This window comes from Doryrhamphus excisus, linkage group LG18 (assembly GCF_037039965.1).
Source record: "Doryrhamphus excisus strain RoL-2023G ecotype Guam linkage group LG18, RoL_Dexc_Guam_v1.1, whole genome shotgun sequence".
Classification (NCBI taxonomy): domain Eukaryota; kingdom Metazoa; phylum Chordata; class Actinopteri; order Syngnathiformes; family Syngnathidae; genus Doryrhamphus; species Doryrhamphus excisus.
Window position 1 is genome coordinate 1908631 of NC_136374.1, and position 17365 is coordinate 1925995.

The window sequence follows — 17365 nt, forward strand, 5'->3', positions numbered from 1 at the left end:
GGACAGCTAATCCAGGTTGTTTGAAGTGATTTATATATTTCCGATATGATAAAAAAGAAGCAGATCTATAAATACAACCCTATTAGAGAGCAGTGAGGAAGCATTCAGGGTATATTGATACCATCTCAGTCGTCAGAGTTACGGCTCCCATTAGATTTCATGCAAACAAAGTCAAACCGTGTCCTCCGGCGTTGTCATTTTTATGTCTTGACTCTTTGTCGATGATATTTGCACGTCTCCTAGCGCTAATCTGCTGGCCGATGCACAGACGCCGAGACGAAAAAGACCCGTGAAAAAGCTTCCTGTTTTAAAAGTAGACCTCATTTCCGACGCCGAGTGTGCTTGTGTTTCGTGAATGGAGTTACTATAGCGCCGATCTTTCTGCTATTGGTAATTCAAATGATGCCGCACGTGCTCAGAGCAGCTGCTCCGGGTCAATGACACCGTGACCTTCATCTTCTATATATGTGCCCCTCCATACACCCCCACCCCACTGTGCTATCACTTTGCTTGATCATTTCATTTCTCCTTTATCTTTCATCACATGTGTTAGCATCTGAGGAAAGCAACATAGCATGAGGCTCATTTTGGTTTCTGCTGGGGGGGGGGCGCACTCCCGACCATAATGCTTTTCATCGATTTACTGGCGAATTATTGCAGTTCACGGGTCAAGCTCACTTAGACGAGGTTAGAGCAATACTTGCCTTCCCGTGCATTAAATGATCTCACAGATGCGCTCTCTCCCCCCCCTTGCCCCCCGACCGCCACCCCCGTTAACTTGCTTATTAAGTCAACGACATATTCTGATTGCCGCTATGTGTTGTTTTCCTCAACGAGATGACGGCTGGATTCATTGGAAAATGGTGACTGGAGTAGTTTACACGCTCCGTTTAACATTCACTGAGGCGGCAAACATTGGGAAGGGAGCTCGATATGAAAATGGATACTTCCTGAGTTATTAACACCCTGAGCTATTCTTATTGATACGCTCGGCAGAAAGTGTAACAAACGCAAACTGAAAAGATGCCAAATAAATTCCAGTCCCTTGGCAGACATAAAAATCGATGCCTTAGTGTTGGAATCCACCTGAAGTTCAAATTTGTACAAAGTGTGTCCGACATACAACCGCATACAACCGCGTTAATGCTAAGCGGCTAGCTACCTGTACGTGTATGTCTCCAGCAAGCGCTACCCACTTGACCTGCTTTTCACATGAAAGATAAATAAATGTTAGCAATGCTAGCATAGCTACAGTGTGCTAACATTCCACCCTCTTTAAAGAAAAAACTACAATTCCCATGTCTCCCACAGCTCCCACGTCTGTAGCTGACTAATGGATTGGTGGAGGAGATCCAGGCTGTATTTTTAAGATGCGTAGCGAAGCCACCTTTTTTTTTTTTTTTACAAAACGCACTATGTAACACACGTGTCCATACAAAGAACACGAATGTTAGCAACACGTGCTTAGCTAAAACAAAATGGCTGGGAAGAAACACAGCTCCTCATTCTTGTTGGATAATTAAAACATTCCACTAAGAGGCGAATTTTGATGAAGGCAGGACAGGTAATCGATCTCCCTTCTCCTATAGATTGATTACATTAATCCTCGTTTATGGTGGTTATATGGTTCCAGACCCTATTGTGATATGTCAATTTCTGATTCCTTCTTAAACGGAATATTTTCACAGTTAGAACACAGAAAACCTGTTTACTTTTTGACATTATTAGAGCCCTCCAGATGAGAAATAACACCCCTATGGTCACCTTTACACCCTTTACACTATGTTATGTTAACTGGGCGGAAGTGTCTCAGGAGGTAGAGCAGAGGTGGAGTTGTCCAGAAACTGTAAGGTTGGCGGTTCGATGGTCAGAAAGGCCGAAGGCGCAAATTGGCAGCCATATTTACTGATACCAATCACTTGGATCAACTGTACATTTTTAATGTGCATATTATTAGTGGAATTGGTTAATAGATTCATTCATTCATTCATTTTCTGGAGCCTATCCCAGCTGTATTCGAGCAAGAGGCGGTGGCCAGCCAATCACAGGGCACATATAGACAAACAACCATTCACACTCACATTCATACCTATGGACAATTTGGAGTTTTTAGCATGTTTTTGGAATGTGGGAGGAAACCGGAGTACCCGGAGAAAACCCACGCATGCACGAGGAGAACATGCAAACTCCACACAGAGATGGCCGAGGGTGGAATTGAACCCTGGTCTCCTAGCTGTGTGGCCTGTGCACTAACCACTTTCTATGCCGCATGTACTCCAATGAATTGCTCAGGCACAATGCAGAATGGGAAACTTCAAAACTCATATTGTTACTTCTTTGTATATTTCTAGGTGCACCTTTGGAGTGGTAAGTTACTGTGTGATGAGTTTAGTTTTTTTTTTTGCAAGCATAAACATGCCTAAATAAACTCATAGACATGTTGTTTTCTATAATAGACATGTTTTTGGAATGTGGGAGGAAACCGGAGTACCCGGAGAAAACCCACGCATGCACGGGGAGAACATGCAAACTCCACACAGAGATGGCCGAGGGTGGAATTGAACCCTGGTCTCCTAGCTGTGTGGCCTGCGCACTAACCACTATCTATGCCGCAAGTCCAGAGTGTACCCCGCGTCTTGCTCGAATACAGCTGGGATAGGCTCCAGCACCCCCCGCGACCCTCATGAGGAAAAGCGGTAGAAAATGACTGCATGAATGACATTTTTGCGTGAATTTGTGAAAGTATCTCTATCTGTCTCCCATTTACGGCAATTGTACATGAAATAGGAATCATCAGCAAACTGCAGAACAACGTTAAACTACGGGAAGCAGCCTCTCGGAAACCTAAATGGAAACCTTTTTTGATGATTTTCCGAGGTCCATACGAGGGCATTTTGCACGTGCGGCCGTGCTGCATATCCGCCAAATGCAATCATCAGCATGCAAGGTCAGCCACGGAGGTGCGGAGCCACCTGGAGCTTTCTAACTCTAACGACAATAGGAGGCGGCAATGAGCGGTTGATGCCGCGCTAACGAGCGAGATGATTGGCTGTTGCGGCTGATGGGAATTTGTACCTGCGGGCCCTCGCAGCTGTGGGGTCTTACGCCGAGGGGACGCCATAAATCTGAACAAGTTAGTGCTTAGCGGGTGGAATGTCGCCATACGCTGGCGCTCGCCTTCCGCTTTTCTCTTATCTGTGACAACATCCCTGACACGTGCGTGTATTTGTGTCCACAATGTAGTCAACTGTCTTGATTCGTCTGCTCATTATGGAGGCAGGTTCAAGGAGATGGGGGCTAATTTGCATAGTGGGCCGCAGGGCTGATGTGAGTGTGCGTGTGATGCCAGGTGATTCATTCCAGTGCCTAAGGATGTCCAAATAATCATATTTGATATTTTGTAAAGCCACGCATGCTATATACCATTGGTCTCAAACTCGCGGCCCGCGGGCCAAATGCGGCACACAGGAAGCTACTTTGAGGCCCGCTGCCTTGATATGAAAGTTTAATGTTTCATATAGATGCTGTATGGTATCATGTACTCAGAAACGACAGCTTAAAGCTAAGTCATTGTATTAGCAGTGAAGCTAAAGGCTTATGACGCTGGGTTCAAATAAATGTAGGAAATGATTTGGAATAAAAGTGTAAATACAAAGTTACGACGCTGCTCCCAGATGGAAGCGAGTACGATGCTAACTTGCTAATTGGGTAAAATTATGAGGTTTCATTAATGTTCATGTTAACGGTTAAATAACTGTTAATACTGTTCATTTGAATATGAAAAATAATAATTTGTCTACCCACCAACTATATGTGGTTTCTTACATTTTTCTTATTTGCTGTTTTATTATTATTTTATTTATTTATTACTGATTTATTTATTTATTTATTTTATTCTTGATTTTTTATTTTTTTTTACTTATTTTGTATAGAAAAATAAAAAATTAAGATATTGAAGAACAGTGGAATGTTTTATCAGAGCTTTTATTGTGAAAACCCGGAACCAAAACACTGAAAAAGTGTAGGCTATAGCAGAAGCAAAAGCATTGAAGACCGTTTATTTTTTTCTGTTTTTAATAAAAAAAAATGTTAAACCTGATGCGGCCCAGCCTCACCCAGACCCTAGCTCCAGTGGCCCCCAGATAAATTGAGTTTGAGACCCCTGCTATATACTGTTATAAAAAAAAGTTATATACTGTATACTGCACTTCAAGAAAACTTCACTCTTTTACACAATTTTTGCTGTTTTTCATACATTTTTCAACTTTCTTCTTCAATGAAATTTTCTTTTCGTAATAGAAACTCAACAATATGGAATTGGAATGTTGGGAACTTTTGTAATATGGAGAACATCACAAATGTCCTGAATGCCTTTGATCTGATTAGACCAAAGGCATTGATCTGATTAGACCAAAGGCATTGATCTGATCAGATCAAAGGCATTCAGGACATTTGTGATGTTCTCCATATTATAAAAGTTCCCAACATTCCAATTCCATTTTGTTGAGTTTCTTTGATCTAATTGAAACTCTTTACTATTATATTACTATTAGACCAAAGGCATTGATCTGATCAGATCAAAGGCATTCAGTATTTGGGAAAAATTTGCATGTTGAGAAAAGTGTGAATTTTTGTGCTGTAGATAGTAGCACAAATGTGCTGACTTGTCCTGAGTTGAGAAATGTACAAGTTGTGAGTACGATTCCTCCAGAGGTGATTCGTTTTCTGCAAAAATAATCTCACCTGAAGACAGCTGGGATGGGCTCCAGCACCCTGCGCGACCCTCGTGAGGATAAGCGGTACAAAAATTAATGAATGAACCGTCTGCAAATATCCCCTGGGCTGCATTTTGGACACCCCTGACTTAGCGGCTCAATACGCTTTACTAGAAAAAAAAATCTAGTTGTGACCTAATACTTTTGCAGGGATTGATGTAATGATTTTGCATACCTTCGCACTAAATCATTGGATGACCACATCTGCTCATCCAAGGGAAATGTACGTGTCCCATCTGAGAACCTCGAGCAAGAAGGAGAAATATGCGAGGTTAATGTCCCATTTTGATGAAAATATGGTCTAATATTTATAAACCTCCCACATTCTATATGGCAGAGGAGAGTAGGTACGTAGACGGGCGCGTGGATGCGTATGGTGATGCAAGTTTAATGGCCTCACATGGGAGCGCATGCAGTACATGCATCTATGAACGTGTCAAAGACGCGGTGCTAATGTCGGCAAAGCGAGTGCATGTATGACAATGTGATATTCCCCTTCCTGTCTCGTACACTTTAGCCATCGCTAGCTGTCATTTTGTCAGGAAGTGTTGCAAATTCTAGAACCTCATCTGTCTTCCACTCACCGTGACTGCCACTTCTTCACACCAAGCGCCGGCAGCCTTGCCTAGCGTCATAATTATTTAGTTTGTCAGTTATTTAATGAATTGGTCAGTCAGTCAGTCAGCGTATCAGTTGTTGACGCGCTTCGTTAGCCTTTGTCGGTTGTTTGTTCAAGTCAATCAGTCAGTCATTCAGCCAAATCATCGGTTGGCCAGATAGTTAGTCCAGTCGGACAGATAATCAGTCACTTAGTCGGTTGATTGTTTGGTCAATTTGTAAGTCATTTGAATAGTCAGCTCAGCTCGGTCAGTTGGTCTGTGAGTCAGGCAGTTCGTTAACTCGTCGGTTAGCCAGCTGCTTACTACGTCAGTCTGTCCAGTTATTACTTGATTAGTTTGCTGGCCAGTAGTTAGTCAGTTATTTGGTTATTTTCTCAATTGGTCAGCCACTTTGTCAGTATTACGCACAGTACGTACAGTCAGTACATTTCGGTCAGTTAGTAAGATTGTTGCATAGTCAGTCAGTTAACAAACTAGTTGTTTAGTTAGTACGTTTTTCTGGACCGGTAGTTGGTCAGCTATTTGGTTAGTTATACAGCTGCTCAGTCAGTAAGTCGGGCACTTACTATGGTTAGTTAGTGAGTCCAGTGCTCAGTCTAAATGCAGTCAGTCATTTTTTAGCTTGTTGGTTGGTTGCTTAGTCGGTCGGTGATTAAAGGTTAATGTACGTGGAAGTTATCATATATTTGATTAGTCAGTTATTTTGTTGCTTCGTTAGTCAATGAGTGAGACAATTAGTCAGTCAATCAATGATTTAGTTTGGTCGGTCTGTTACTTAGTAGGTCAGTTAGCGAGTATAATTATTTAGTTGGTCAGTTACTTAATGAATTGGTCAGTCAGTCAGTGTATCAGTTGACCCGGTCGGTGATTTTGTTGTACGGTCAGTCTGTTACTTAGTCCGTCAGTAGTCAATTCATTAGTTGGTTCGGTCAGTTATTTAGTTGCTTTGTTAGTCAATGAGTGAGACAATTAGTCAGTCAATCAATGATTTAGTTGGTCGGTCTGTTACTTAGTTGGTCAGTTAGCGAGTATAATTATTTAGTTTGTCAGTTATTTAATGAATTGGTCAGTCAGTCAGTGTATCAGTTGACCCGGTCTGTGATTTTGTTGTACGGTCAGTCTGTTACTTAGTCCGTCAGTAGTCAATTCATTAGTTGGTTCGGTCAGTTATTTAGTTGCTTCGTTAGTCAATGAGTGAGACAATTAGTCAGTCAATCAATGATTTAGTTGGTCGGTCTGTTACTTAGTTGGTCAGTTAGCGAGTATAATTATTTAGTTTGTCAGTTATTTAATGAATTGGTCAGTCAGTCAGCGTATCGGTTGTTGACCCGGTCGGTGATTTTGTTGCACGGTCAGTCTGTTACTTAGTCCGTCAGTAGTCAATTCATTAGTTGGTTGGGTCAGTTATTTAGTTGCTTTGTTAGTCAATGAGTGAGACAATTGATTTAGTTGGTCAGTCTGTTACTTAGTCGGTCAGTTAGCGAGTATAATTATTTAGTTTGTCAGTTATTTAATGAATTGGTCAGTCAGTCAGTCAGCGGATCAGTTGACCCGGTCGGTGACTTTGTTGTACGGTCAGTCTGTTACTTAGTCCGTCAGTAGTCAATTCATTAGTTGGTTAGGTCAGTTATTTAGTTGCTTCGTTAGTCAATGAGTGAGACAATTGATTTAGTTGGTCAGTCTGTTACTTAGTCGGTCAGTTAGCGAGTATAATTATTTAGTTTGTCAGTTATTTAATGAATTGGTCAGTCAGTCAGTGTATCAGTTGACCCGGTCTGTGATTTTGTTGTACGGTCAGTCTGTTACTTAGTCTGTCAGTAGTCAGTTCATTAGTTGGTTGGGTCAGTTATTTAGTTGCTTCGTCAGTCAATGAGTGAGACCATTAATCAGTCAATCAATGATTTAGTTGGTCAGTCTGCTCCTTAGTCGGTCAGTTAGCGAGTATAATTATTTGGTTGGTCAGTTGTCAGTTAGTTGACCGGTCTGTTTCTTAGTCAGTCGATTCATTTGTTCATCAGTCAGTCATTGAGTTAGTTAGTTGGTTCGGTTTTAAGAACTTCTTGAGAGGTTCTTGAAGTTATTTTCTCTTTTTCCCCCCAAAAAAAGTGCTGCTTTCGTTGACCTAGCATCCAAAGAACGGAGCTAATCTAAAGAAGGCCGTGAAATCATCCTCCGTCTTTCTCTGTGTTCACAGGAGAGGAAGCTGTCGGCCTTCCCAATTATTGAGATTTGTGCGTCGGTTGTCACCCATTACATGGTGCCGCTGTCCCGCCAGACTGATTTCTTTGTTCCGGAGGTGAGGGATGAGGTGAAAGCAGACGTGAAAGAAGAGGACTCTGATGAAGACAGAGGAACTGACATCACAGGTAATACACGACTCCCGTTTACACGCTTAAGACGCACTAATCTGTGCTATTTGTGATGCTGAGCGAGGTTTGATTCTGCTCTGGCGGCGCCGACGGCTCACATCAGGTTGCAAAGAAACAGAAGAAATGCTTGACACAACAGCGCTCGCGCTCTTGGCCGTGATGGCCGAGGACATGAAGATAGATGAGACTTTGTAATTGTTCTGTCGCTGCAAGTATGTCTGACGGAGCGCACGGCGGGGGTAGCGGTTGCACGGCCGCTGGATGGACTGTCATTGTCCACAAATCGCTGAAGAAAGAAACACTATTGGCTGACTGCTTTTCATTAGACGTTAGAAGGAGTCGGTAACCTTGCACACACTACAAATAACTCCTGGTTTTCGATGACTGCACACGTTTTGTCAGGTTTGTTGACTCACTAGCATATGATTGGGAAAAGGTTTGGTCCTTGGGAAAATTGGCCCAAACTGTTCCCAGGATTGTAGAAAGCATCTCGATACGATAAAAAATTCACATTCATACCCTGAGAATACAAAAATGGAGCCTATCCCAGCTGTCTTGGGGCGAGAGGCGGGGTACAGCCAATCACAGGGCACATATAGACAAACAACCATTCACACTCACATTCATACCTATGGACAATTTGGAGTGGCTAATTAACCTAGCATGTTTTTGGAATGTGGGAGGAAACCGGAGTACCCGGGGAGAACATGCAAACTCCACACAGAGATGCCCAAGCGGAGAATCGAACCCAGGTCTTCCCAATCCCCTGACTGTGTGGCTAACATGCTAACCACCGTGGTGTGAAAGCGTGATTTCTTATTATGTGGAAGGTTTGTCACACTTAAAGGGGACCTGTTTTGTTTTTTTTTTCCACTTTTACACAATGCCAAAGTTTCAGGTAATGAGATTTGGCATTGGGAAATCAGTCCTGAAAGAACTTTGAGATGGCTCTGAACTAAATTTAAATTAAAACAGACCATTTTGGAAATCAAAGGAAATCCATATGGAATAGGTGCAGATTCTGGAAGATTTAGAAAGCTTTCTGTGCGGGTTATTGTATGAAACTGCTCTACAGGAGTCCCACAACTGAATTCAAAGGGCCCAACATTTTTATTTATTTATTTTTTTCAAAGTGCTTTTGCTTTTTGTTCAGGCTGCATTTGTAAATAAGAATTTTTCTTAAATTGCTTGCCAAGTTAAATAAAGTTAAAATAAAAATAAATCAAATAAGAGTCCCACAACTGAATTCAAAAGACCCAAAATGACTTTAAATGTTTCTGATGAAAACCTAATTGTAAATATTAGTCAATGACAATACAAGTGAACACAAAATGCAGTTTTTAAAGGAAACTTTTTATTATTTGTGTGAAAACTTTAATGGCGCCATGTGTGGAAAAAGCGATTGCCACCCTGAGCAGCACCAGCTTATTTTTTTTATTTTATTTATGTAGCCACAGAGCAACCTCAAACAGCTAATGATGTATTTCAATAGCTGGGCTTAATTGGCTGTTTGTCGTAATATGCTGTTTGTTTAACTTAAATATGTTGTATTTCGGTCATTCATGTTATTTCTAGCATTTTTCCATCCAGCGTGTGTTAAGCCAAACAATCCACTGGAGGCTGTTAGTTAGGTGAAGCAACTGCACATGACTCTTCGTGGCTCGTAAAGGCATATTTGGGCGTTTATGCTCCTTTTTCCCAAACACTCCACAAGCTTTTTAGTGCTCACAAGAGGGCACAGAGGGAGCTTTCATGCTCGCTGGTGGAGACAACTTAAATGGACTTAAAGTGACAAGCAATTACATCCAGCTTGTATTCCACCTACAAAACTTCTAGTCATGAAGCAGTCGTGTATTTTATGTACTTTATATACTGGTGGTACACATCAATCAGCACCGCTAAGCTTTTAGTCTGACGACCAGCCGTGGGAATCCCTGTGGGTTCACCTGGGAGATAGCCTTCGCCTCCACATCCTTCATGCCCACCGGCCCCATTATAGACCGCCTTGACGGCGGAAACACGTAGTTCGGCACGGCGCCAAAATGATGCGCTACGAGAAGCTTCTTCGTCTTTTGGATGACACAAATGAGCCCCCCCCTTGTGAATGAGCGAGCTGGTGGGCATCACTTGGACGCATTCTGTTTATAGTTAGGATGAAGAAGCGCTTGGTCGGGGAGCATCATTATTGCTGGAGTGCACAACGGGAGCCGTACATTGTGAGGTTAGCATCTCAACCGTCAAAAGCTCTACTTTGATGGAGATAATTAGGGCTGCCCGCAGGGACCCACAATCCATGGTCAGCCCAAAATTTTGCACGAGGGATGTCCATGCAAAAATGACCAAAAAACACACACAAAAAATTCAGCCCCTGCTGGTGTAAAGGTACAGCTGCTGCATTTTAAGGGCAGAGAGCGCGAGTTTTCTCCCACTCACAGACAAACTTGATCAAATTAAAGTCCTGCATTCATGCATGCATGCCCATAAATGAAATAATTTACAAAAATTAGACCTCACGGCTAGGAGACCAAGGTTCAATTCCACCCTCGGACATCTCTGTGTGGAGTTTGCATGTTCTCCCCATGCATGCGTGGGTACTCCGGTTTCCTCCCACATTCCAAAAACATGCTAGGTTAATTAGCCACACCAAATTGTCCATAGGTATGAATGTGAGTGTGAATGGTTGTTTGACTATATGTGCCCTGTGATTGGCTGGCCACCAGTCCAGGGTGTACCCCGCCTCTTGCCCAAAGACGGCTGGGATAGACTCCAGCACCCCCGCGACCCTCGTGAGGATAAGCGGTTGAAAATGAATGAATCAATAAATAAGAAAATCAGGAATCTGTAATCAGGAAAAAGCCGAAAGAAAGACAGAAACAAAAACAACATAATAAAATAACAACAAGAAAGATACACCATTGAACTGTAATTTAAATGTATTATCTGTATTTTTCCGCATTCATTCATGCAAACTCCACACAGAGATGGCCGAGGGTGGAATCGAACTCGGGTCTCCTGCGGCTGTGTGGCCTGCGCGCTAACCACTTTCTATGCCGCATGTACTCCAATAAACTGCGTTGCTCAGACACAATGGGAAACTTCAGAACTCATATTGTTACTTCTTTGTATATTTTTACGTGCACCTTTGGAGTGGTAAGTTACTGTGTGATGAGTTTAGTGTTTTTTGCAAGTATAAACATGGCTAAATAAACTCATAGACATGTTTTTTGGAATGTGGGAGGAAACCGGAGTACCCGGAGAAAACCCACGTATGCACGGGGAGAACATGCAAACTCCACACAGAGATGGCCGAGTGTGGAATTGAACCTTGGTCTCCTTGCTGTGAGGTCTGCGCGCTAACCACTCAATGTTTTTAACATTTTCTTGAGTAAAAATGGCTGACAAATGGCTGAAAATACAGGAAAGAACTGCACTGCAGCTTTCTGAGTGCATTTTCTAATATTTTGGTTGGATGAAATATGAAATATGAGCATTATTATGGACTTCAAGTTGGATTTCATGAAGTGATGAGATGTGCTCACAAAGAAGACCAAATGCAAGGAGTCCATCTCTGCGATCCTAAAGCACTTTCTCCTCCAATGTGTAAAACTCCACTATTTACAATGTTCTCTCCTCTCTGGTCCGCTGCCTCATGTCCAATTATCTCTTTAAGCATCCTCTCCTTTGGCTCCAACACTTGGAGGAACACCATCTCCATTCCCAGCTATAATAATCCCGATGGGCCCAATTTAGCAGCTAATTTAGGCAAATTTCATCTAAAAGACTTTCAGAGGCCCGGGCGGCTTCAACCGGGGCTGCTGCACTTTGAGGGCAGGAGGTTGGAGGTTCATGCAGTGTGCTCCAGCACCTCCCAATTACGGAAAAGTGCACTTTTTCCATCCGTAATCCTTAGCTGAGACTTGAACACTCTGTATTTTGAAGATATAAAAACAATAAAACCAGGCCGCTAATTCATGCATGTAATAGGGCACACCGATTTCACCTCCGAATCCCGCTATTAAAACACCTCCTTATGGTTTTACATCCATGCTGGGAGTATATAACAGACATATTCCTGATCATTTTGCTGTATTTTAGTCATTTTTCATTGATTTCACATAGCAACATAGAAAGGAACACGACACCCAACGTCAAAAACAAAAAGCATTGCGAGAGCGTGTGCTAAAGCTAGTTGCTAGCTGTCCTGTGGCGAGGTGTCACTACGCCAGTAAAGTAGTTCTTTGGCGTAACAATGTTAACTCATTGACTGTCGCCGATTCCAGCACAGACAAAAATACAGGATTCTTACACTGGCGTCTGGTAAGACGTCTGGCTGGGGATGTGTCGCCATCGCCATCGCCATCGCCATCGCCAAGGGTGAGGGAATATGTAGGTGGCGCCGTTGTCTATAAACAGTTTATCTCTAAACATCTGTAAACAGATGATTATTTTCTTCTAAATCTGTGAATGAATGTCGTTTTTTTCTGTTTTGTATTTTTTCTCCCGTGTTGTTGTTTCATCTTCAGATGTTTGAGGCGTCACTAAAACATAAAATATGGACAATATCAGTCACCGTTCTGCTTGAATTTGCTTCTCTACAGAAAAAAGGCTGATTTTCTCTAGCTTTTCCTGAAGGCACCCTATGTAAAAAGGCTGGATACAATTTTTTCTAATATAAGAATAGAGTCTAAAGTTGTTATACATAGTCTCAATGTAGCTTTATGTAATAATAATAATAATAAATTTTATTTGTATAGCGCTTTTCAAAATACTCAAAGACACTTTACAGAAAAATGGAATAAAAGCAAGTAAAAGATACATAAAAGTGCAACATTGATTAGTTAATACACAGTTAAAACATAAGTAAAAGCGGGGCACATCAGTCATGTATATATATTGTATTGTATATTGTATAATATATTGTATTTATTGAGGTGTACCATAGAGAATACTGTTCTGGTTGGGATGAATGCATGGATCAGGGATTCAGCGGCAGAGAATGGAAGTGATGGACGGAGTCGGGCTATGTTCTTAAGATGGAAGAATGCAGTCCAGATTATTTTTTTAATGTGGGGTTCAAATGAAAGGGTGGGGGTCCAGGAGGATACCAAGGCTGATGATGGTAATATCTGTTTTGTCACTATTAAGTTTAAGAAAATTTTGTTCTGTCCAAGTTTTGATATCAGTGAAGCAGTTGGTGAGGGTGGAGTAGATGTTGGAGTTGATGGAGATGATGGAAATGTATAGTTGAATATCATCGGCGTAGCTATGGAAATTGAGGCCATGTCGATGCATGATATTGCCAAGTGGAAGGATGTAGAGGATGAAGAGAAGAGGACCAAGCACCGAACCTTGGGGAACACCTTGAGGTAAAGGGGCTATGGAGGAGGAGCAGCTATTTATGTACACAAACTGTTGACGATTGGTGAGGTATGATCGGAGCCTTTAGACTACAGTCTAAAGTAGGGGTCTCAAACACGTGGCCCGCAGGACACTAGTTTGATATCAAAGTTTAATGTTTGATATGGATGCTGTATGGTATCATGTACCCAGAAAAAAATATTACATTTGATTAATGTTCATGTTAAAGGTTAAATAACTGTTAATAGTTATCCTCCCTATCCGTGTGGAAGTGGTAAGTTTTTGGCTATTTACTGTCTACTGCCAATATTCCGGATAGTCCGGATTATGGATGATGTCCTTCCTTGCTTTGTAGAAGTATTCCAACGTCATCTGCATTCGCACCTCCATGAGGCTTCTGTCTCGGCCTGTTGACTAATCAACACCACATTTTCTCAGCCCGTACCTACGCAAATCACACAACGGTCCCCCCGTATAGACGAGCACGTGTGCCGACAGGACCCCATGTGATAATTAGATTGTTGTGCGGCGGTGAGATGGAAGTGGATGACGGGTGAAGAGTTGACCTAAGAGGTGGCGGCGCGGACGTGTTGTTTATTGGACGCAACCGTGCTCCCAGATGACGCACTTGACACGCCGTGTCGATGGGATTGATTGGGAGTGTGAATGCAACACGGCACTACGGCAGAGAGACTCGAGTTACGGACGGCAGTCTTTGACGTCATTTTCTTTTTACTGTACAAAATACATCCAAAGATCCTAGGATATAGGATATAAATAAATAGTGTACATGGGGGCCGCATACTCAATAATCCTTGGATGCTAGGGGCCACTTTCATACTTTCGTATCCAGTCGTCCATCATTCAATGCCAAAGATGCATTGAATGACATTGAATGCAAAGAATGCCCAATTCCAAGGACGTATTTACATGTCTTTTACGTTTTTCTTTGACATGTCTTTAAACAGGCCGCACGGTGGTCTAGTGGTTAGCGCGCAGACCTCACAGCTAGGAGACTAGGGTTCAATTCCACCCTCGGCCATCTCTGTGTGGAGTTTGCATGTTCTCCCCGTGCATGTGTGGGTTTTTTTTGGGTACTCCGGTTTCCTCCCACATTCCAAAAAACATGCTAGGTTAATTAGCCACTCCAAATTGTCCATAGGTATGAATGTGAGTGTGAATGGTTGTTTGTCTATATGTGCCCTGTGATTGGCTGGCGACCAGTCCTTGGTGTACCCCGCTGGGATAGGCTCCAGCACCCCCACCACAGTATCACTCAGATACTGTGAACATCCAGCAGCAACACATCATTTTGGCATGACTACTATTTTGATGAAAAATATACTGAACCAGTGCTGCGCAGTGGACAAGTGGTTAGCACACAGGCTTCACAGCTAGGAGACCCAAGTTCAATTCCATCCTCGGCCATCTCTGCGTGGAGTTTGCATGTTCTCCCCGTACATGCATGGCTTTTCTCCGGGTACTCCGGTTTCCTCCGACATTCCAAAAACATGCTAGGTTAATTAGCCACTCCAAATTGTCCATAGGTATGAATGTGAGTGTGAATGGTTGTTTGTCTATATGTGCCCTGCTGACAATCTTTGTGTCAAAGTGAAAGAAAGCTTGAAATTTATTTTTCACAAAAAAAAACTGATTTTATCCCTTTTTAGTCGGGAACTGATATTTTCCTGAAACTTACCTGTGTTCTACTACTGATTACCGAAGAACGGGAAGAGGTAGAAACAAGCTTGTTTTTCTGATGACAAATGTTAGCTTCCATGTTCATATAGCCGTAGAACACAATATTCCACGTGCCTTGGAAGATCAGTCAAAATGGTCTAAAATGGTCGCTACTGAAGGGGTTGTCTTTTAGAAAATGGCTGGAATTAAATAATTTCATGAAGAAATGATCGCTGTTTTGTGGTTGACGATGGCCGATTTTCAGTCTAAAAATAGATTTAAAAGGGACCTATGATACTTTTTCCACTTTTCTGCCCTATAAATGTAGATAAATGGTTTATTCTGGTGTTAAACCATGACAAGTTTCAGATAATGAGGTATGTGCTTTGGAAGCTGAAAGACACTGGCCCCCTGTGACATCACAGTGAGCCGGGCTTGCCTAAATGAGCACAGACTGTAGGCCAGATAGCTTTGCTATGTTTATGGTTGTTAGCTATGGTTCCCAGTAGGCAAGCTCAAGCAGAAGTGGTTGGAGTTGGTGATTCCCAGCAAGAGAAAAATGAGGTATAAATACGTGAAAAGTAAGCAAGATAAGATGTCCATAAAGCGGAGCGTGAGGTTCCGGGCAGGGGCAGCGGGATTAGGAAGGATGAGATCATGTTCACGGTGGGTGGGAGGGGCGCGACTTGATGGCTGCCGGAACACGGAAGCCTTGTCACCCAATGACCACGCCTAAAGCGTCAGGGAAGAACGTACGTTAGCCTAATTGATGACAGATTTGCAGCGCCGCGTGATGGGATTGCTAATGCCGGCACACTCGACCCCATGCTAATTGGCCTTTGACCTGGGACGGGGGCGACCCGGCTTGCTGTCGGTGTATTATGTGTGTACTCTGTGCATAATATAGTCGTACTTAGCAGCGACCATAAACAGCCTTAGAGAGATGTCATGCAGGAGACAAGAATCAACTTAACAACTCACACGGCATCACACCTTCCGCCCACACAGCTCACACTCAGCCTGGGACTTTTCTACACCACCAAAATGTAAAAATATGTATGCATTATTCATACGCCGTTGTTCTTTTTTTTTTAGCCTTTAGTCGCCTTTTTTGTTTTTATCATTTAAAGCAGGGGTCTCAAACTCAATTTACTTGGGGGCCACTGGAGCTAGGGTCTGGGTGAGACTGGTTTCCCAAAAAAAACAAAAAAACACATTTATTAAAAACAGAAAAATGAATAAACTTTTCTCAAATATCTGAATTTTTTTTCTGCACAAAATAAGATGAAAAATAAATAAACAAATCAAGAATAAATCAGTAATAAATATAATAATAATAATAAAAACTTAAGAAAGCACATATAGTTGGTGGGTAGACAAATGATATTTTTCATATTAAAATGAACAAAGCATTATTAGAGCCCTGTAGACATGACAAAACACGACTATAGTCACATTTATACTCTTTTTATTTACAACATATTGCGCAACTGCAGGGTCTTGAGACACATGCTAACTCGCAAACTAGAGAGCTAGCGACCTAAACGGTAGCCTTCAAGTTATTTCCTTTCAACTTAAATAGCCAAAAACTTACCACTTCCACACGGATAGGGAGGATAACTATTAACAGTTATTTAACCTTTAACATGAACATTAATCAAACGTAATAATTTTTTCTGGGTACATGATACCATACAGCATCCGTATCAAACATTAAACTTTCATATCAAGGCGGGGGCCTCAAACTAGTGTCCCAAAACTACAACTTTATTCATCGTTTTGTTTTGGATAATATATGGATTTAAAAAAAAATAGCACCTTTTTCTTTAATATTGAAATATTGAAGATTATTTATCTTGATATTTTGACTTTATTTCTTAAAAATGCTGATTTCTGTGCTGTTTTTATGACGTGCTTTTATTGTGAAAGGACATTTGGCCAGCCGCGGAGTCGAGCGTTTTCGTTGACATTTCTACGTGACGTTTGCAGGTGCCGACTCCCACAGCGACGTGAGCTCGGGCAGCGGGGGGGCGCCCTGGGACAGCCGTGAGACCTCGCTGGCCGCCTCCACCGCCGCCTCCTTGGCCTCGTCCCTGCCGCTGAGGGACGTGATGGACGCGGCGCACGGAGACGGCAAGCGCGGGCGAGACGGCAGCGAGCCCAGCTCGGACGTGTCGCTGGGCAGCGGCTCGTCCTTCGAGGAGCTGGGCGTGGCTCAGGAGGACGAGGAGCGGGAAGGGGGGGAGGAGGACGAGGAGGAGGTCCCTGGGGGCGGGGATAGAGAAGATGCTGAAATTTTGGAGGAGGAGAAGAAGAGGGAGGAGCCTTTGGGGGGTGGCGGCGGCGAGGAGTGACGATGCAGTGTTCGTCTGTCACGTCATCCTGACTCTTTTCAATTTTCCCTCCTTTTTATTGCACCTCAATCTCGTAAAAGCTCATATTTACAGCTTGTACCTGAAGGCCTCGCTCAAGTCCCAGCGTTAGGCACACCTTCACAATCCAATGACATCCAAGACAAGCTTCCCGTAAAACGGATAATCACGCCACATTCTTTTCACGGTTG

General features: G+C 42.6%; 1 protein-coding gene across 1 annotated transcript in view; it reads left to right on the forward strand.

The window, feature by feature from the left end:
* Window positions 1-17365, forward strand: part of tex264a (testis expressed 264, ER-phagy receptor a) — a 60829-nt gene extending 43464 nt beyond the window's left edge. The window contains exons 3-4 of the mRNA XM_058055787.2: window positions 7590-7761; window positions 16792-17365. Coding sequence (XP_057911770.2) covers window positions 7590-7761; window positions 16792-17156 — 537 coding nt within the window. The 3' untranslated portion in view covers window positions 17157-17365. The remainder of the gene's footprint in view (window positions 1-7589; window positions 7762-16791) is intronic.